The sequence below is a fragment of the Cupressus sempervirens genome, chromosome 4 (genome assembly GCF_028749045.1).
Source record: "Cupressus sempervirens isolate cs-2001-9-10 chromosome 4, ASM2874904v1, whole genome shotgun sequence".
NCBI lineage: Eukaryota > Viridiplantae > Streptophyta > Pinopsida > Cupressales > Cupressaceae > Cupressus > Cupressus sempervirens.
Genome location: NC_143121.1, coordinates 507054899 through 507078337, shown reverse-complemented (window position 1 = coordinate 507078337; position 23439 = coordinate 507054899). Strand labels below are relative to the sequence as shown.

The 23439-nt window shown below is 33.7% G+C and overlaps 1 protein-coding gene across 1 annotated transcript; it reads left to right on the top strand.

The window, feature by feature from the left end:
• The first annotated feature begins 18682 nt into the window (after nt 1–18682).
• Nucleotides 18683–21900, top strand: LOC149562160 (glucan endo-1,3-beta-glucosidase 8-like). Its single transcript, XM_089825698.1, has 3 exons — nt 18683–18817; nt 18933–19276; nt 20626–21900. The coding sequence occupies exons 1-3, from the start codon at nt 18815–18817 to the stop codon at nt 21743–21745; spliced, it is 1467 nt and encodes a 488-aa protein (XP_089681824.1). The 5' UTR covers nt 18683–18814; the 3' UTR covers nt 21746–21900.
• The last annotated feature ends 1539 nt before the right edge of the window (nt 21901–23439 follow it).

The following is a 23439-nucleotide window of genomic DNA, read 5'->3' as shown; positions in this document are numbered from 1 at the left end:
CGACATCTCAAGTTGAAATGATGAATGCACATGATGTAAGCAATGAAAATATTGAGCATGCACGTACATCAACATCTCCTATAATAATTCTGTCATATCCCCATTTTAAGATATAACTTCACTAATAATTAGATAATACAATGTTATTACATAAGTAATAAAGTTATATTAAAACTAATACTAAATTATAAAAAAAATTTAAAAAATTATTTAATCTATATTATTAATAAAATAATATTTAGTATGATATTTTAAATAGTTAAAAAATAATAAAATTTCAATGAGTAAAGAAAGAAATCAAATTAAATACGAGAGACAATATTGTAGAAAGTATGTTAACTTTCTAAATAGAATTTAATAATAAATAAGATAAACACAAATAAGTAAGTAAATAAATAATATAACATAGAATAATATAAATTAACTAAATCTAATGAGAAGTCAAGAGATGTTTAACAAATAGACATGACTCCTTAAAATTAAGATATAAAAGGGAGGAGAGTTTATTTTAGAGTGTAGAAAAAAGAAAGAGAAGAGGAGAGGAGTTCAAAAGGAAAAATGGAAGAGGAAAGTATAATGAAGAAATTAAGGAAGTGACTTTCTAAAAAGGTATCAATGATATTGAAAGGATGCGAACCTTTGAAAGGGTCATAATTATGAATAGTTGTGACTCTTCAAAAATATTTTGATTATAAAGTATTGGGACTTTTCCAAAGGATTTTAGTTATGAAGTGTTGTGACTTTTTGAAAGGATTATAACTATGAAGTGTTGTGACTTTTCAAAGGGTTTGTATTATGAAAGGTTGTGACTCTTGGAAAAGAAGAAATGGAAAAGTATATTTTTTCCTTTCCTTATAATTAGAAAATGAAGAATTTTGGAAAGTCAATATAAAGTTGAGATAATCTAGAAGAAATAATTCATTGAAAGGATGACTAAGGATAAAGCCACATGGACCAAGAAAAGAAGAAGGTAAGAAAGGCATAGTTATAGATTATATTCATTTGATTATGTTTAAAAAATTATTTATATTAATGAATCATACTTGTGGATAATATTGTGTTAACCTATGGGGTTAGCACAATGGATATTAATGAGACTCGAAGCATAGAGCATGTGAGATACTAAGATCTCTATTGTCCATCGTGGAAGAGAATCAATGTGAACTCAAAGCATGGAGCATGTGAGATACTAAGATCTCCATTGTCCACCATGGATGAGAATCAATGTGAACTCAAAGCATGAAGCATGTGAGGTATTAAGATCTCCATTGTCTGCCATGGCCGAGAATCGATATTGAAGCATACAGCATGGAGATTATAAGATCTCTATTATTCGCCATGGATTATAATCAATGTGCCAGAATATTTTGGTATTTTCAACATATGCATATGTGAGTAGCCTTGGATAGAGGATGCCCATCCAAGAAGAATCTTAAGGGTACACTCCCAAGAAGATGACGAAGTAGCTATGAGCTAGGAAGCCCGACTTGGAGATGTCCTTAAAATTGGGGTTAAATTAGAGGGTAGAGTAATATAGTTAGTTTTGTTATTTTTTGATTCTAACCATTATTTTGTAGGAATTACTTATCCCAAACTAACCCTAATAGTGGGGACATTACAAATTCATAGAAAACCAAAGTTTCTAATTGACATTGATGAAAATATTTTGAAGCCAATGCATGATAAAATGTCAAAAATAAATTCTAGGAAAATTGTTCAAGAGATTTGGAATAATTATTTTAAAAATTTAAATCAAAGTGGAAGATGCCAACTTGTTATTTTTTATTAGATAAATAGGTTTTATAGGGATCCTGAAACCCAATAGTTAAAACATATAAGGCTGATAATAAGCGTGAAAGCCCAGCCAAAAAAGTATAAGTTTAGAGGCTGATAATAAGCATAAAGCCCAGCCAGAAAGTAGAGTTCTGAGAAAAGACTAGGAAAAAGGACACTTGTTGTTAAAATGGTTAAAATTTTGAAATAAGACACTGAGAATTTTGGGGTTAAGAACATTTAAAAGTAGTAGTGAAAGAAGCATTGTTAGAAATCTTTTTGATGCATACCAATCCATTGGTTCAAAAGAACATACTAAAGATACTAATACAAGTGATGGGTTCTCACATCAACCATAATGAGAAAGGAAATGGAAAAAAATTGTGTGGTAAGCAAAACAAATAAATCATTAAGGATAAGTAGAACAACATTACTCAAAGCCTTAGTGAGGTGAGAGAAAATTGAGAATTCTAACAAGACTTCTTTTTGGTAAATCCAAGGTAGACTCCAACATAAGGATAAAGTTATTATTGATGCACTAAGAACATTAACAAAAAAGTTTTGGTATGACAACACAAGGGCTTCACCAAACCAAAAAGATGTTGTCAAAAGATGAATTGGAAAACAAACTGTGAGCCATATGCAAAACATTTTTTTGAATATGAATCAAACACAATGTTATAAAATGTTTCTTCAAAGATTTCTTCCAATTAAAATCAGCCAAAGGTTTTTTGGGATGACAAAACCATTCTATGTTAAGATAAACCATACATGCACTACATGTTGTTGTAAGGTTCATGTTGAGTTTTCTATGCATTATCATGTTTATCATTGTATATGTTGTACTTTGCATACTAACAAAATATTGTAGGAATATGGCCTACAATTACCTCCTAAGTCATGGAGAGAATTTATTACACGTGTACTATGTAAACAAGATGATGGGTGCATTTATTATAAAACCATGTGTTTGAAAGGTTTTTGCCCTCAATGTGGAGGATTGAAAAAGTTGCATAAATGCCTACATCTAGATAACACACATGAAATTGGTAAGAAACTAGTTTCTCTTGGAAAGTACAAGTCAATTATATATGGTGTTAAAGATGGAAAAGAATTAAAGAAGTGTGAGTTAGTGAAAAGTAATCTATGTGTAGCTGATTTTATGAAATTGTTTCAAGAGAAAATAGTTTATGACTACATAGGTCATACACATAGAGCTAGATGGTTAGATGAGAAATTTAAGTTGTGTAAGGACACTTTTCCCTTGGATATGGTTGTGCTAGTTATTGACTTTGCTGAAAACTATACACTAAAACTTCAAAATGAAGTGCAACCAATATATTACAACTCTATACAAGTGTCAATTTTTGTACACATAGCATTTATTCATGCACATGATAACATCAAGGATGATAGAAAACTATTAAGAGAGTATCCCATCTATATTAGTGATGATCGAACTCATTCATCAAAGTTTGTGCAAGGCTATTTTAGGCTTTTCTATGGAAATTTAAGGGAAAGAGATGAAAGATGCAATCAACACATTATATGGTTAGACAATTGCATTGCACAATTCAAGAATGCAAGGATGTTCTATTGGTTGAGTAGGATGCATGTGACAAGTGGAGTGCAACATTTTTGGAATTTCATTGAGGTGGGACATGGAAAGGGAGAGCATGATGGTGTTGGAGCATGTGTGAAAGAGCCCTTAGTAGAGAGGAATTAAAGTACGAAGGTGGCACACTATTAGAAAATACTAAATAATTGTCTAGTGGTGCAATTCTATGATGGGACTAGGTAATACACGTAAGTCTATGGTTTCTAGATTTTTTTTCTTGATACATGAATCTAAAATTTGTAAATGTTCAAGATTGTTGTACACTTATAGGATCAAGTAAATGCATTCATTTCAAAGTTCAAATGCAACATCACTAGTTATTCATAATAGAAAGCTTGCATGATTTTTCTCTTCGTGTATGCATTATTTATGAGATGAATGTGAATCAAAAGAGTGGTTTGACCAATGGTATTGTAGAGCTTTGCATCCAATTGATTCATATCAACTTCCTACAACACTACAACTCAACCAGGTTGAAGCATCAACAGATTTTGAGCATGTATCTAACCTAGTTGAACCAGGTACTAAGTTATCAATTTAATACTTGGTTAAAATAGATTACTATCAATTTTTCCATTAACTTATCCTTCTATATAATCTAGGTCATGTATATGCAGTTTTTTCATATCAGAATAATGATGAAGGAACATATTACTTTCTATGTCAATGTATTGAGCCCAAAAAGAAACTGATAGCTACAATCATTGATGGTGAGGATATTGAGTACCCAATAGGATCCATCATTGTGATAGGCACATGGTTTAGAAGGTAGTATATTTTTTCCCCTACCATGAAGATATCTATAAGTCAATTTGTTAGGTATTATGTATCAATTTTGACTTTAAATTGTCTTTACAATTAAATGTAGGTACCCTATCAAGAATTCTACCACGTGTTTATTTGAGAATTTTGAGACACACAAATATGTTCTTCATTATTCTAACCTTATTGTTGCAACAAATATTCAATTGATACCATATTGTGGTAGGCCTCTTAACAAGAAGTTGTGAAAAGTACATGAATCTAAACATGAGGCAATACTTGATACAATAAGGGTTAGAGCTGATCTAGAAGGTTCACTTGATTGATTTTGTGTTATATAGCTGAATCATTCTACACATGGTAGAATAATTTTGAAAATTTTGTATATATGTTATGCGAAATGTTGCAACTTCACAGTGATGTGCATATGTAGATGCCAAATTTTGTATTAAAAAAAGAGAAGACATGTAACATGTGCATATCTATATGTCATTTTTTGTATATAAAAAATCGATAAGAGATGTCACATGTGCATATTTAGATGCCAAATTTTGTATAAAAAAAAGAGAAGACATGTAACATGTGCATATTTATATGCCATATTTTGTATAAAAATCTAATAAGAGATGTCACGTGCATATTTAGATGCTAGATTTCGTATATAAAATTGACAAGAGATGTAAATATTGTACATTGTTGTTATAGATTTGTTATAAATTTGTCTCTTGAACTCTTTTTTTTGGGTTTGATGATATCCTTAAAAAAAATTCAATTATCATCAACTTATATGGATTTAGATGGTTGTCTTCTTGCATTTTTCTCCCAAATTTCCCAAAACATCAAGAATTTTTTTTTATAGATTTGGATACACATTTGCTTTCCTACAACATATTAAAATATTGGATAGGGTTGTTTTGGACCATGTCCTTGGTGTCACACTATGTCACCCCTTTTTAGCCTTAAAAATAACCCTTTGATTGGCACAAGGCATGATCATGATGTCATCATGAGAGGTCAATAGGGTCTATGATGAGTTAGGGTGAGGTTTTAACCATAGGTAAGGTTTGTGGTTAATTTTGAGATGATAGGAAGGTCATTTGACCAAACTGGTGAAAAGTTGCAAAAAAATGTAAAACTTGCATTGTGCAACTTTGTAACTTTCAAAAGTTGCTTGAAAAATTTTTGGCAAGAAAGTTGCACAACATTGAAAAGGATTCCTAAAGGGTGACTAAGCACCAAATCACCCTATAGAAAGCATAAGAAGAGGGTTGATAGGTTGGTCAACTCATTTGGAGACCAAAAGACCACCTAGTGTTTATTTGTCTAGGTTGTTCCAGATTGATCAAACATAGTCGACATTTGGTCAAGGGTAGACTCAAGGTTGGATTTGATCATTTTTTTTCATATTTAGTTTTTAGACACTATTTGTGATAATTTCATACATAAATGGAGTCAAATTGCATAATAGTATAAAATGTTGTTAAAAAGTTGCAAAGTGAAAATTTTGCAAAAGTTGTCAAGAATGCACAACCAAGTGCAAAAGTTGGTTGGGAAATGAAAAAATGACTTCGAGGAGTGTATATGTGTTGGAGACCATGATGCAGAGGCTAATGGAGGATCTTCAAAATCTTCTTAGGAGAATGCTAATGTTTTCTTTTGTTTTGTAACAATAGCTTACTCTTCCTTCCAAAAGAATAAACTATAGGCTCTCAACCCACACTATAGATCTATCAATGGTAAATTTCATCATTTAATAACCACACTATACTCCATAACCTCAATCCTCTTCCTCATCTCCATATTCATGCATTCAATCATTCCCTATGCTCTATGGTTGCCTTCAAACCAACCAACCTAACACCCCTCAATCTCTCTAGCAAGTGTTCCTAGCTTCCAAATGACATATAAACTACTCCCCAAGAGATATATTTCAATGGATAATCACCCACAACCATACTAACCTCTTCTAGGACTATCCCACTAGCCCTGCCCAACGAAAAGTTTGTAGATTTCTCCAAATTTTCCCAAAAGACTTTCCAAAAAAATTATATATTAAAATACCATTTTCCAATTTATTAAACATATGTAGAAATAAGCCAAACTTTTTTCGCAACATCCATTCCAAAAATTGTTGCTTTACTTTTGGATTCTAGGCCTAATACCCCATGTTTTCAAAGAAACCCTATCATGGGTGTACTCCTAGACCTTGCTACTTTTAGAAGTATCATGAAATGGATCTAATTAGAATAATATACATCCAATTTGACTCTAAGACACCTCTAGATATGAAATCCCCAATTTGGACCCCAAAACCCCAAAAATCTAGGGCTTGCTCAATGTTTGACCTTCCAACACCATGCGGCCTGCAAAATGAAAGTTGTTACACCATCCTTAAATTATTCTAAGATGGAAACCATGATAAAAAAACCCCTCCAATGGATAGATCTTTGGCTATTACACCTATGGCTCCATTTCATGACCCTAGAAGCACTCCAAAACACCATCAAACTCCTCCAAATTTTTCAATTGGAATCAAGAAGACAAGTTTTGGAGAATTTTTTTGTGAATTTTAGAGTGTTGATCCATACTTTTCCAAGATTTTTTTTGGTTTTTTGTGATGAGCTGATTGAATCCATTCCTTGGATTGCTTTCACATGTTCAAGGCATTGATTTGAATTAGTATAGTAGATTAGAAAAATTGATTGCATTCATTTTCTTTCATGTTGTTCTTTCCTAGCAACTAGGGTTTTGAAGCTTCTAATGCATTCCTAGTAGTCCATGGTTGCTCTGTTAGCTCCAGTTTGTTAGGTTTAGGCTAGGATCAACCTTATTTCAGCCACAACATCCCTCTAATAGTAGCGACCACACTAAACGGAAGCATCCCTAAGGGACTCTAAGCACCATCAAGTTATGATCTTTGATCGGGCATTCTCTAAGCATGTGTGAGGTATTGAAAAACTATTAGGTGCTATAGGATCATGTTATCTAGGCCTACAACAACCTATCTCAATTTTCAGAGATTCAACTTTTTATGGATTTGCAATTTGTATCCCACCTATTGCCAAAAGTTGCAATGTTACTCAGATCAAATGAGAAAGGTTGTGTATATTTCAAATTGTCGGTCCTAGGATCGAAACGTCTACTTCATTAGCTCCAATTGGTCAGGTTTAGGCTAGGACCAACCTCATTTCAGTCACAACATCCCTCCAACAATATCAAGCACACTGAACGGAAGTGTCCCTAAGGGTCTCTAAGCACCATCGAGTTGCAATCTTTGATTGAGAATTTCTCTAAGCTCATGTGAGGTATTGACAAATTGTTAGGTGCTACATGATCATGTTATCTAGGCCTACAACAACCTATCTCAATTTTTAGAGATTCAACTTTGTTTGGATTTGGCATCTAGATCTTTCCTATTGCCAAAAGTTGCAATGTTGCTCTGTTAAAATGAGCAAGGTTGTGTATATTTGAAACTAAGAACTATGGGGCCATGATCTTTGACATAAATACAAAAATCATGTCATATTTTTTAATTTTCATGTCTTATTACATCAAAATAAGTGAGATATGATTACATGTTTTTTATTAAGGAAAATAGGTTTTGATGGGGCTTTGAAGCCCTACAATGCTTAAAGATTAACAAAAAAAGTGCTTAAAGTATCAACAACATAAAAGCCATGGGTTGAAATAGTCCCCCATAGAAAAATAAGATAAAACTAAAAAAAAATAGGGAAGTAGGGCAAAAATCTGGGAAAGGCCCAAAAGCCAAAGAATATCTTAGGCAATTTCTCTGGGGATTTTTGTAGCTTGAATCTCCAACTTTGAAAATATTCTAGCCACCTCTTTCAGACCTAAAAGATCTTTATCAAGTTCTTGGATGTTCTTTTTCTTTGTGCCAGATCTGGTTCTCTTCCTCGATCCATCCTCAAGAGACATATCTTTACCGTTGTTGGGAGATTGGTCATCCTCCTAACCAAACCTATGTTCCTCAATTTTTTTTATGAGCACCTTTATGTTATCATTCAATTCTTTAAGAATGTTATAGCTTTTCCCAACAATTTTCTACAGAATTCCCTCCATGGTCTGAACTCTACTCTTCACTTCCTCCACTATGTTTTCCATATCCTTTTCCTCCTCAGTTTTCCTATTGTGAATGCTGCAATTATCCCTCTCTAATCTACCCACTCTATATTTGAGCTCCTAGATTTCATGGTAAGTCCATTTAGTGGTTTGATAACTATTAATAGCACTATTTTTTGCATTGTTAAGCACATCCATCTGAGGGTTTTCCTTGGTGTTGTTGCTCAAAATAATAAGGGCAGGATCAATCAACTCCTCCATTTGTATTTTTCCCTCCTAATTCTCCTTAACCAAAGTCTTAATCATCTCTCTCTTAAGCCTCATCCTCGTAGAAATATTATTGTAATTCCTCCAAACCACATTCCTATCTTTGCCCGAAATCATACAAGTGTAGTGGCTGGACCCAAATTCCTCAAAATCTTGCTCCTTCTCTTCCCCACTCCCCTGCTTCTCATCTTCCTCATCACGATCCTTCCCCTCCTCCTACCTTTCCTCGTTGGATTTGATATCTCTCCCTCCTTTTAGCCTCCTGAAAGGCTTGCCCATGTAATACTCCTCTCTGTTGGCAGGTATCTTAATAGTAATGTTTCTCTTTCCACCTATCCTCTCCTCATATTCATCCTCTTTGAGATTGGTATCTTCCTCCCCTTCAACACTATCACCCTTCGTATACATGCCCTCTACCCTCTCATTGTAATCTCTATCAGAAAAAATCTTGATGCCTTATTTAGGATCAGTATTCTCCTTTTTCACCTTTTTCTCCATTTTGATTCTCTTTTTCCCCTTTTTGTGGTATGGGGTGGCCTCCTCCTCTGTATCTAAATGCATCTCTTGGATGTCCTTGGTATTAGATGGGCTATAATCCTCTCCCAACTTATCCAACTCCTCCTTACCTTCCTTTCCCACCTTCCTATTCTTAATTTCTTTCCCCAAAGTCATAACCTTAAAAAATTCATAGATTAATAGCAAAATCCCCTCATGGAAGGTAGGATTACCTATGTGCTTCTCCCTATGGTCATTGATATTCTCATTAATAGATGAATATAGGAAAAAAGGGATAGGAATCTTCACCCCATACCTAAAACGATTAAGCACAAAATGATGAGTGTAGAGGCAGTCAAATCTCGTATCGAGGGAAATGTACTTGATGATAACCCTCAGCACAAACCTCCACAATGGCTTGATAGATCTCGATAGGTAGTAGGTTCTTTCTTCATGAAAGCCTTCTTTTCCTCCACATCCTTGGTAAATCCTATCACTGTCTGCCCCAATATCTATCTATCTCTATAGAATTTCTTCCCAATAATCGATATTCCCATCACCGCAAAGATAACCTCCTCCGTCACAATGAAATCCACCCCATTGATCTTAACAATCCCCTCATTCTACCTCTTGACCATACTATGCGTAATAGAGGGTTTCCACCCATGAAGTCATTCAATGAACTTGGTAACGTTGCCTTTTTTCAAAATGTTCCACACCTTAGAGCATCAACACCACTTCTCTGCTTCATCCTCACATTCCCTCCTAGTGTCTTTCCCCCACTATGTTTTCATCTTCTCTGCAAGTTTCTCTTCTAGTAGTGATATGCTTTGAAGGCTAATTCCAGTTGATATGAATCATTTTCACAAAACTCCTTTTCACCTTATGTACTTGATACCCAAAATTGAGCCTCAAAGTGTGATGATGTAAATTAATAATGTGTTTTGTGCTTTGGATATCATACTTACACATCCTATTTTGACACATTTCCCCTAGCACATAAACTTTCATAATTGACCTTTAATATTTCCCAATCTACCCGTGATCCTCTCACTTTCTATCAACTCTAGGATTTCAAGTAGAATATTATACCCATTCATCCACTTCCTCATTTCATCATTCTTAACTGCCCAGTTGGCCAACCTATCAGCACCTTGATTAGCTTCCTTGTACTCATGAGCCACATATATATTATTAAAAGACTTAAGAATCTGAATGCAATCCTTGATGATATTCACTATCATCCACATAGGCTCATTATTCTTGTTAAGATAGTCTGTGATATTCTTGGAGTCTCCTTCCAGACATATGATTACATGTTATAATGAATTTGATAAACACATTACATTTTCTAGATAAAATAATGAACATTCATGTGTTTGATTAATTGCAAGAAAATAAACTAAAATACAAGTTTGTATGCACACATTGAACAAATTGGATGGAAATCCAAGTTTAATGTATATCAAAAAGAACAATATATTATGCCATATCAATCATATAGTTACAAAAAGATGTTATGTCTCATTAGTACAATACAAAAGGCAAATACCTGACAAATGTCGAATGTGTACAATAGAAATTTCGAATGTACACAATAAAAATCTTGAATATATACAATACAAAAGTTGAATACCTGATAAATGTCATATGTGTACAATAGAAACGTTGAATGTGCACAATATAGATCTTGAATATATACAGTACAAAAGTTGAATATATGTTAATGTCACGTGATGACCATAAATAAAGATGGATATCACTATCAACATCTATGACTATGAAGGATCATCAAAATTGAGCCTCTTTGATATAGTTTGTGGCTTGTCAGGTGTCTGAAGAAGAAAAAATAAAATACACTATCAAATATCTTATCTATAAGTAATATGAAAGTAAATAGAAATTAGGTTCTAAATTGCAGACAATTAAGTTTTTCATTACCTCATCCCTTTGTCCCACAGTCAGACTAAATGATAACAATAATGGGATCCTTCGTTGATGGGTGGGACTCCTAACAAAATGATGAGGTAGAGTGATGATGGGAGACACAACTACTGATCAATCAATGCTCACGAGAGGCAAAACCATCGATGAATCAGTGTTGTTATGAGGCACAACTTGTATGGTAAGCGATAAAATGTTAGAATTATAGAGTGACATTAGGGATTCCAAATAGAGTAAAAAAACAAAAAGCATACTGCAACCTGAGCTAGATCTCTCATGCTAGTAGAAGATACAACCACTAAAGAATAGTGTTGATACGAGGCACAACCTGTATGGTAAGCAATAAAATGTTAGCATTATAGAGTGGCATTAGGGATTCCAAATAAAGTTTAAAAAAATGTACTGCAACTTGAGCTAGATCTCCTGTGCTAGCAGGAGGTACAATCAATGATGAATCAATGTTGGTATGAGGCATAAACTATATGGTAAGCAATAAAATGTTAAAATTGTAGAGTAGGCATTAGGGATTCCAAATAGAGTAAAAAAACAAAAAAAATGTATTATAGCCTGAGCTAGATCTCTCGTGCTAGTAGGAGGTACAACAACTAATGAATCAGTGTTGGTATGAGGCACAACCTATATGGTAAGTGATAAAATGTTACCATTATATAGTGGCATTAAGGATTCAAAATAGAGTAAAAAACAAAAAACATATTGCAACTTGAGATGGATCTCCCATGCTAGCAAAAGGAACAATCACTGATGAATCAATGCTAGTATGAGGCACAACCTATATGGTAAGTGATAAAATGTTAGAATGATAGAGTAGGCATTAGGGATTTCTATCACACACACAAGAAATCTAAATTAAGATCACAAGAGGGCTTCAACTAAGATGCTACATACATATCTCTGGCCTTTGTTGTGTTTGACCTAGTCTTTGGCACTCAAGACTCCTAACAAAATGAAATGGGAAAGGATTTGCACGAAGTCTCAAAGAGTGTTGTAATATTTAAAAGATAAATAAAACATATTAATAAGACAAATTGTTGATAATTACTACAAGACTAAAAAAAAAAACATGTACTCATTTGTAAATGCAACTGTTTAATATGTATATAGAAAAAATGCATACTATAACCAAAAATATATGAGAAGGAAAATATGAAAATTTACCTCAACATTAGGAATCTCAGGTGCATTCATCAACTCTACAAAACTAAATTATTTCTACATATATTCAACAAACAAGTCAACTTATTCATCAATATTGAGTACATGCATATACATTCATTCATAATAAATTTCAAAAAATAAACTTGACTTGTATTTAATACCTTTTTTTGTATCATTGTTCTTGCTAATTTCCTTCCCTTTCCTCTAGACCTCGACCTATGTGGAGTACCCTAAAGAAGAAACAAATATAACATAAGAGGAATCAATAATACACATCATGAGTTCAACTCAAATCGTAAACTTGATAGGTGTGCAAGCTATGATACCGCATAGCTCTCAAAGCCAAAGTTAATTGCAGAAAGCATAACATCATCAATTTGAGAAATTTCAGCCCTCGACAAGCCCTATAAAATAATAAAGAGTATTGTTATAAATAGAAGATAATGTTGTAAATAGAAAGAAGGAACAATAGTAACAAGAAGATCATAGGAGGGTAAGAAGACAGAAGAAGGACTTGAAGGATGATATTGGAAGGATAGTTGAAAGATAGGAAAACTTGGGGCCCAAAGAGACTACAAGGCCTAAATTGAAAACAAAGAGACCAAGAAGGAAAAGAGAGATGTGAATGAACTTTTGGCAACTTGTCAAGAAATAAAAGTGGAGATTCATGATCTCCACACTCTTGCAAGATACCCTATGTGATATGAAGGTTCTTTGATGTGGATGGACCAATTAAGAAACAATATTATAAAGCCAGTGTATTATTGTACTTTTAATAATATTTAAAAAACTTTACCTTGGGTGTTCTTGCTCCTAGCCTCGCACCTCTAGAAGAACGAGTACTATGCAATGTTCTCGTACCGCTTGTTGCACCGTGCATTGCATATTGTTTGAACATATCAATCAGAAGTGCTATATAAAATAAAATAAAAAAATTTGCATTTACCATATTAAGGTGATTAAATAATATCATTTCAAAAATCATGAGGTTCATTAGATGGGGTTTGGGTAATGCTAGGAGCAAGAGATGTGGATGTGAATTGGATGGATTTGATGAATGGGAGGGTTTTAATGATGGTAGGATATGTAAGAGGATCTATAAGTAGGTTATTAGTGTCATACCAATTAAGAAAAAAAATTTTAAAGACAATGTATTATTGTACTTTTAACAATATTTTAAAAACTTTACCTCAAGTGTTCTTGCTCCTAACCTCGTAGCTCTAGCAGAATGAGTACTTTATGGTGTTCTCGTACTACTTTTTGCAGCCTGCATTGTATATTGTTCACATATCAATCTAGAGTGATCTATAAACTAATTTATTTATTTTACTTGTACAATATTTAGGTGATTAAATAATATTGTGTCAAAACTCAATCAAACAAACCTATGTATCTTGACCACAGAAGACCATTGCCATCAAATCATCTATGAGTGTGAAATCCCCACCTTCATATGAATAAAAAGTTTTCCCACAATGTACACATGGTCGAGATGACACTCCATCCTAAGATGCCATCATTTCCATCCCATCACACATGTGCTAACAGCTAAAAAAAAAGTTTTGATTGGGCCCTGAAGAATGTAATGATGCACGTGATGACAATGTAGGTGGCACAAGTGAGGATGACACTGGTGGTATAGGTGACACAATCAGAGATGACACTAGTGGTGCGGGTGACACAAGCAGAGATGACACTAGTGGTAGGTGATGATTTGATGGAGCTATCACATGCTATGATGACCCTAAAGGTGTATCTGATGATGGTGGAGGTGCCATAGGTGAAGGAAAATCACCTAAATATGATCCATGCTCAATGATAGAATCTGTCAATGATGTAGCCACATGAAGAGTTTTTAAATCAATAGCCTCCTTTACAATTTATGGGAGCACAACATGAGACATGATTTTTCACGTTGTATGTCTCCTCTCATGTTGTGGCACCACCCTATGAGCCTCAAGTCTATCCTGCATAGAGCCTCTCCCTCTATCCTAGAAATGACAAATGTCAAAGTAATTTGGCTTCTTGCCAAGGATGAACTCACAATATAGCTTTCTCAAAAAATATTGAGACACCTCATAATTATTACATGGTGATAGATTAAATACCATATACCACCTATCATAAAAACATGATCTCATCCTAGGATGAGTACACCAATGAATAGGAAAATTTTTGGTTGTGTGTAATAGGGAGTTGCCAGACATAGGATCAGCAAAAAAAGAACATATAGTACCTTTCTTTATGTCTTTATCTTTCACTTGCTGATATGATAACCCATCGAGATAAAATGGATGACACCTATCCCTCCATGAACCCCATTTCATAACCTCCCTAGACACCTCCTTTGCATTTTGGGCCATTTGTTCAAGTGTATTTGTAGAAGTTAAATGATGTAAAGGTATGCGCGAAGAGTTTATATGAGGTGTTGGTTGTTGAACAGTAACATTGAGTGGAGGGTTTTGTGGTTTTGTCACTATAGGTGAAGGGTCTTGTGGTTGTGTGACTATAGATGGAGGGTTTTTTTGGTTGTGTCACAATGGGTGGAGTTGCAGTTGTGTCACAACGGGTGGAGGGTTTGATTGTGTAGGAAGTGGTCTTTCGTCTCTCCCTCATTTTCTTGGATTCCTTGATGCATCTATATTAAAAAAAATTAAAAACAATTACAAAACCACATTACAAAATTTGATGGAAAAATACATAAATGGCGAATAGAATGAAGACCTACCTCATTTGTCAAGTGCCATGAATGGAAATGCAATAAAAATCAATTTTTATCCCAAACCCGATCAGGTTTTGACCTTCTCTTATGCACTCGACGTTGTTGCTATCCTTTGAGGGTATAAAAATGCCCTCAAGCAAGGGTAGAAGACAAAATATACACTTTACAAAACCCGATCTGGTTTTTCAAAGTATAATGGCCAGGCTTAGATACCAAGCCTGGCCTGCATTTCACTTTTAATAACCTAATTGGATTATTGAATTTTTTTTGAGTGCCCACTTTTTTGTACACCAACTTGGTGCACTCACCCTTGGAGCAATTATTATCTATTTTAATATTGAAACTATTTCTTTATTATGAATTAAAGATGACATAATGGATAAATAATTAAAATATATATTCAACTAACATGTATGAAGAAATAATATGGAAAGAAAACTAATTTAGTCATTACAATTATTCAATTAAATATGGGGAAAAATAAATATTCAAAAGCACATAGGGAGAAATTTTGAATTAGTTAATCAGAAAATAGAATTATTATTTGATAAAAGGAGAAAATGTTAACTTAATTAAATAATTCAAATAATTTAATTACTATAATTAATAATGATATATACGACGAGTTCTAGTTGTATAGAAATGTGTTTGTCATTTTTACTTGTGTCTATAGTAATAATGTTATATAGTTATTTTTTTATGAAGAATTATATAGTGGTAGTAAGACAAAGTGTCATGTCATGACTATGTACATAAAAATTATTTAACATTGATATTTATTTATATTTTAAATAGAAAGATATCAAATAAAGTATAATATATCTATATAACAGTTATTATACTTTTTACAATAAAAGAGTAATGAATAGTGATTTTTTTTCATATAAAATGGATGTAACACTAAGAAAATGTTGTATCATGCATATTAGATGACATGTTTTGTTCAAATGTTTGAACAAGGGTTCTAAATTATTCTTCAATCTTTTAAAAGGAAAGCAAGCAAAGAGAATAATCACAAAGATATTTGATGGCAACACAATGGTGAATGATCGAGAAGAAACTAAAGAGATGTTATTAAAGTTCTATAAAAAAATTCACTAATGAGGACAATACTTGACTTGCATAAGGAATTTCTACAAATTGGTTATTTCCAATAAGATCTCTAAAAATAACTTCTCGATACTAGACAAAGAAATATTTAAAAGAGAGATTGAGAGTGCATCAATTCACTTAAAAATGGAAAACCACTTGGAGATGATTGTCTCCCAATAGAATTATATAAAGAAAAAGGTTATTGTATTAGCAAGGACCTATTTAAGGTATATAAGGAAGCTAGAAAGTATGGATCTTCAGGAAAAGACATAAATAGAGGCATCATAAAACTACATGCAAAATATGTTGATAAAGCACTAATTAAAAATTGGAAGCATGATACCTTGTTGAATGTATCCTATAAAATTTTGGCTAAAATATTGGCCAAGAGACTATCAAATATTCAAGTCTCAATTTCACTGGTAATACCTAGACTAGGTTTATCGAAGTGAGATACATATTAGAGGACCTTATTTTTGGGTGGGAATTCATACATTAGGCCAAAAGGGATAAACTTGGTGCATGTATGTTCTTATTAGATTTGGAAGAGACATATGATAGAATACAATTGTCATTTATCACCATGACCCTTAAATCCTTTGGGTGTCATAATAGCTTCCAAAATGGGTACATACATTGATGAAAGATGCAAAAGTACAAATTAAAATTAATGGATTTGTGTCTAACCCTTTACAACCAAATAGATCCATTTGATAGTTTTGTCCATTAGCCCCATCATTGTTTTCATAATGCTCTTCATTACCTACTTAGAGATAATATTCTCTCACAAAAGGTGTAAGACATTACACTTCCTAATAAGGAGGAATTGATAAAGCTACAAATTTTCAATGATAATGGTCTATTTATGACGTTGTATGAAAAGAGTACTAAACACACATGAAAAAGATTGATACATTTTGTATTTCATCTATTGCCAAACTCTCATAAGAAAACAAGATCATGACCATTTGGAATAATGAGCCTCCATTTTGGCTCTCTAAATATGACTTCAATTGAAGTGACCCTTCACAAATTGTGGCATATCTTTGCATACCTTTTTCAACTAACCCCTTCGTCAAGGCTATGTGGGATTGGATCAAAAGTTAAATTATGAACAAACTATGTAAGTAGTAAAAATACCACTTATCTATGGTAGAAAGACTTAAGTCTACCAAAAAATTTCCCCTTTCTAGAACATATACTATTCCTCTCTTTTTTCTTTTTAGAGCCTAGAAAATAAATAAAATTTAAAATATATTAAAAACTATTTTTGGTTTTATGGTAAAGGAAAAAAGAGGCAACACTAAGTTAAATGGAAATGGTACACCTTACTAAAGAGATATCTTGGTCTAAGTGGTCTTAACATTTAGGGCATGATGTTGGAGTTGTCCTTGTTTTTTATTCTGATAAATGGGGAAATGACCTTAACCTTCTAAATCCAAAGACAACAAGAAGAAACAACAATAATCAACAAGCCCCCCAGCATTAAACTAACAAAAAACATCAAAAATATACTACTAATCCATAATATATAACTCCCTATAGAAATATTAACATCTAAGTATATAGTAACAATCTAATAAGTCTTGAAGAAGATAAAATGCTTCTTTTATGAGATACTAACAAGACCAAACCATCGACAAGAAAGACCATCATTTAAAATTGTTAAGAGCCTTAATTAGCCTCTAGTCTTTTTCTAGCTCCCAAATTGTAGTCATGTAGGATTCCAACTTCCCTTTGTGCAGGTGACCATTGCAGCTCCAAATTTGCAAGTTACCTTCTTGAGTTGCTTCCTAATATTCGACTTGCTTGTAGGGATGTCCATCACCACCCTGTTCATGATATCGTCAGTAATTTGGATGAGAGAATTGCAGTACATTTCTCACTCATCCTTCTTTCAAGTTGGTTGAGTCTCTTAATAATTTCGACTAAAGGGTCATTGTAGATTTGGATGTCATTATAAGTTGTAGTCAACTGAATTTTATATTTGTCAATGTAAAGAGAAAATATTGTCATACTTGATTTAAAACTATATATATATGTCATAATTATTGTTAATTTAAAAAATGTGTATTATATTAATACATTTCTAAGACAATTTAAATATCATTCATTCTTAAATATCATTAAGTCTAAAATTGCTAACTCAAATTATACATCAAGATTATTTTTACATTGTTAAAAATAAAGATTAAGATTAAATTACATTTTTTATAATTTAACAAAGACTTAAATAAAACTAACATCATTTTTACATTGATAAAAGATAAAATTGAATTGTAAGAATTTTTCAATTTAAATAAGTCTTGACATTAAAAAAGCCAAGACCACAAAGACATCCATTTCTAATTGTCAACATCAATAAATATTCTTTAACATTCATTGCAAGAATTGAAAAATCCTAATCCTCTCCATAAATCTTTAAAAATATACATTTATGCTCACGACTGACATCTCTAGTTAAAGTGCACTCTACTTTCACTATACAGTTGCCTTAGATTTATGTAAAGGATATTATTCCATCCCCTTATGTAAAAGGGATATTATTCCCACACCATATGAAACTATGCACGCAAGCTTTGAATCAACTTTTTCTAATTTAAATTCAGACATTTTAATAAATTTATTATTTGCACGGTGAGTCGAAGAATCTGTTTTTCAAGGCCGACCATGGTGATGAAGCATCGACGGTCAATGCATTTCTTAACTTGTAGGAAAGGAAACCCAAAAATGCTCTTTTGCAACCATTTTCAACATGAATATATATATGCTGGGGAGTCACCTGCCAAATTTCATAACTGAATCGTTGTAACGGCTCAAACATTTGTGAAACATTGGGAATCGTGCAAAATTCAGCTTCAGCTTTCCCACCACGCCATTTCTTCATGGTAATTTTGATGAAGGAGAAGTTTTGAAGCCCTGAAATTGTCTAAGACCGTGTTCTTTGATTGTTGAGGATATGTGAGTCAATGCAATTGCATATTTGTGGTTGTGTGTTAACAGGTTGCGAAGGTGATGACAATGGTGAGCTTGTGGTGGTTGGCGTTTGTTGTTTTGATTTGGAATGTCGGAGTCGGAGAAGGGCTGGGAGTGAATTGGGGCACGATCTCCTCACACCCTCTTCCCCCTGACACATCGGTGCAGCTTCTCAGAGACAATGGCATCAAGAAAGTGAAGCTCTTCGATGCAGATGTCAAGACAATGAGGGCTCTCGCTCGTACCAACATTGAAGTTATGGTCGCCATTCCCAATGATATGCTTCTAAATCTCACCGATCCAGATGCTGCTGGAAAGTGGGTTGCCACTAATGTTACCAGATACACCTTCCCTGGTGGAGTTAATATCAAGTAAGTTCCTTCTTTCCTTTCTTTGGTGTCTTCCTCTATGAATTCTTTTCAGGGATTTTGGGCTGGATTGAACATGAGCCTGTTTACAATTTAGGTTTGCACATAGTAGGTATTGGGCAAAGTGTATAGTCAGGTACATGTAGTTTTGGATTTAAATGTTTAAGGTTTGTTTTGATTTTGCTTTTTACTGTTTTGACGATGGGTTGTGTAGAATACAATCGGATAATGATAGAAAATAAATCTTATGCAGTTAAATTCAGAAGCTACAGCTTTAATTTGTAGTCTGTTCAACTTTTGTACACATGAGGTTTTCGCTGCCCTTTCGATTGAATGGAAAATCTTGTATTTTGAATTTTCAACAATTTCTCAACTACGCATTAAAGATTCTTGACTGAATTAGGATGATGTTGGAGATATAAAATCATGTAATTGAGTCTGCTTCCACGCCCCTGTTCAGGGAAATTATCGGGTCAGAATGTCAATTTGAATTCTCCATCCTCAACTCTTAAATCTGTGTCTTTGTTTGTGAGCTCCTGAAGGCCCGCTCACAAATAGTCTTTGATGCGGTAGTGGTACAGATGCCAGTGGCATTCAATGTCCGGAGGATTTGTGAATTCTAAAAATTGGGTCAAATGGTAAATCTGAAGTACTGAAATCTGCTGCAAATAAACGTATAAATTTGAGTTCATGAACCTGCCTAAAAGGATGGGAACAGGCTTATGAGATCAGAGTCCATTGAATGGAAAAGCTATTAATGATGTACGCCTACTATGTATTCTGGAGCAAAATCGACAACTAGAGGCCTTTATATTTGTAGATAGTGAGTATTGCTTGACATGCTAGTGCTGACTGATATGAAAATTCAAGGCTTTTGGACTGTATATGTTGAACACTCTTCATCACATGGGTACCTTGTATTTTTACTCTGGGTTTTTCTGTGTCATGTTCGTTGATCTCAGTGAGAATAATTGAGTAGTCCTATATTCAAGTAGAAAAATTTAATGGTATGCACAACAAATCTGAGTGTGTATTGCATGCTATTTTACCAGGTAGAAGAACTGAGTGATGGGAGTGTGACAAATTTTGTTTCTGGATTCGATTGTGTGTGTCTTTGGCATCAACGTTTTGGATCATGACCCATCTTTCTTTTCCAGAGAGAAGGATAGTAAAGAAAGAAAGGTGGATCACTGAGTGTGATTCGAAATGTTAATGCTAAAAACACACACCATTGAATCCAGAAACAAAATTTGTCATTAAAAATGGATTGTGGAAATTTGATATTATTGATGGGAGTGTGTCAAATTCAGGACTGGCTACTAATATGTTGTACTCGGTGCAAATTTATGCAGGTATGTTGCAGTGGGAAATGAGCCTTTCTTGGAGGCCTATAATGGTACTTTCATAAATATCACTCTTCCCGCCCTTCGAAATGTTCAGCAAGCTCTGAAGAGTGCAGGTTTACAAGACATCAAGGCAACGGTGCCCCTCAATGCCGATGTTTACTATTCTCCTGATACAAATCCAGTCCCATCAGGTGGGGATTTCAGGCCAGACATTCGTGATCTCATGATACAGATTGTTAAGTTTATGAATGGCAATGGTGCACCTTTCATTGTCAATATCTATCCATTTCTAAGTTTGTTCCAAAATGAGAATTTCCCTGCAGATTTTGCATTCTTTGATGGTAATGCCCAACCATTGACTGATGGGGCATTCCAGTATACAAATGTCTTTGATGCAAATCTTGATACTCTAATTTGGTCTCTGAAGAAAGCTGGCTTTCCTAATATGCCCATTATTGTTGGAGAAATAGGTTGGCCTACTGATGGTGATAAAAATGCCAATTCTCAGTTGGCTCAGAGGTTCAACCAGGGACTTCTAAAACACTTGATGAGTGGGCAAGGAAGTCCCATGAGAAAGGGAAATGTTGAAGCATATCTTTTTAGTCTTTTTGATGAAGATGCCAAGAGCATTGCACCAGGAAACTTTGAAAGGCATTGGGGTATTTTCCAGTATGATGGGCAACCCAAATACCCACTTGATCTATCGGGCCAAGGTCGGAATGTGGGACTTGTTGGTGCAAGAAATGTGGACTATCTTCCTCAGAGATGGTGTGTTCTTGATCCAGGTGTCAAGGACACAACCAATCTCACGGATACCATAGCTTACGCTTGTACCAATTCTGATTGCACTACTCTAGGGTATGGATGCTCATGTAATAACCTGGATCTTCAAGGCAATGCTTCATATGCATTTAACATGTACTATCAGATGCACGATCAGCAGAGCTCAGCTTGTGTTTTCTCTAATCTGGCCAAGATAACCACGAAAAACCCCTCGCGAGGTACTTGTAAATTTGAGATAATGATTGCACCTGGGCATGCAAACAGGGGTGCCAAGTATTGGACAATCCGAGCCACAGTTTTTACTGAAATCATAGTGGCTGCTTTGTTGATCTTCTTCTTCTAGCGGCTTGTAATCTATCATATCATTCTTTCATATGTACTATTGTTCACACTCTGTATTTACCTTACCTTTATACACAATTTCTGATAGAAGAGATTTCATTCACTCTTCAAAATTATGATCCTAATAAAGCGAATTGATTTGTTTTCCAATCTCAATCAATTTTGCTCTGAAATTTTACCAGCGGGGCGTGTCTTACAATTTCAAATATATGTAGAACACCAAGATTATGAATCATTTATCACAATTATATGGATAAAAATGGCAAACATACTCATTTCATTCACATATTGGAAAGGAAATTGTAAGGGAGGCTCATCTCCAGGATGCTTTTCATGTGCCCAACAAGCTTTTCATACCACGTTCACGGTTTCCTCTTGACCAAATGCATTGAAATTACTCAAAATAACTGCTGTATGGCACAAACTCTTTCTAACCAATCTACACATTTTCTAGCGATTAAAGTCCTTTATGAACACTTTCTTATTTCCAGCTTTTGTGATTATATATTATGAAAACACAACTTTTCAATATTTTTCGAGAATTGTATTGCTCTATTTGGATTGGTAAACAACCAATTAGTGAGCCTTCCTAAATGCTTGGTCAAAATATAAAACGGCCGGTTGGCTATTGAATGTAGATGTGTGATAGACACACTCATATATCAAGTTCAACGGACTTTTAAAAATATATCTGGTAATAGAAAACTTTTAAAATCTCACTCCGACCAAATTGTCACCAAAGCACATCGAATAGTTTATCCGGTAATAAAAAACATCACCAAGTTACTGAATGCCTTTCACAATTTTAAATACAAAGTCATCATAATGAATCCAATTATTGGCATCCTACATCAATAAATTTACTTTTTGGATTTGAAATACAAAATCATCATAATTTATGGTTAAAAATAATAATAATATGTGAGTAATAAAAATATTTGTATATTGTATTGTTTGTTAATTTATAATTATATTTCAATGATAATCATTATTAGAAATTTCAACACATTTGATCATAATTGTATATCTAATCTTGTATTAGGAGACTTATGCTATGACACCAATAACATATTGATCATAATTGTGCATCTAATCTTGTATTAGGAGATTTATGTTTAGAAAGGTTTAGATATGTTATTTGCATCTAGAAGCATATACAATTTAAAAATAAGAAAATATAACAAAGAGGATTGAGGGGTTTCGAAGAATATAGACCACACCACAAAGGATCCCAAGAGTAATAGCTCAAACTAGTGAGAGCTAACAATTCCTATCACAATAATAGAGATTATATGAATTCATACCACAATGATAGAATTAATGGATATCAAAGAGGGAGGGAGGGAGGGAGGGAGAGAGGGAGAGAGGGAGAGAGAGAGAGAGATGGGAGGCTATTTAGACGAACATGTTTTAGGAGTAAAGAAGAATGTTAGGCATTTAACATTGCACAAAGAGCTCTATTGAAATATAGTTGTGAGAATCAATAAATACATAGGAAATGTTTATTTTAAATGATATGAAAATTAGGTCTATGTTGTAAGGTTGTAGATGGTGGTAGTATAAATAATTCAATATTTGAAGAAAGGGTTGAAAAATATATAATTAGAAATTCTACATCCTAAACCATATAGAATGTTGCTTGGTTGCAAAAAGAACAAAGGGTAATAGTGAAACAACAATGTTAGATTTAATTTA

Coding starts and splice junctions, on each gene's coding strand:
- LOC149562160 (XM_089825698.1), top strand. Junction 19,277..20,625: donor CCTGGTGGAGTTAATATCAA/GTAAGTTCCTTC, acceptor AAATTTATGCAG/GTATGTTGCAGTGGGAAATG.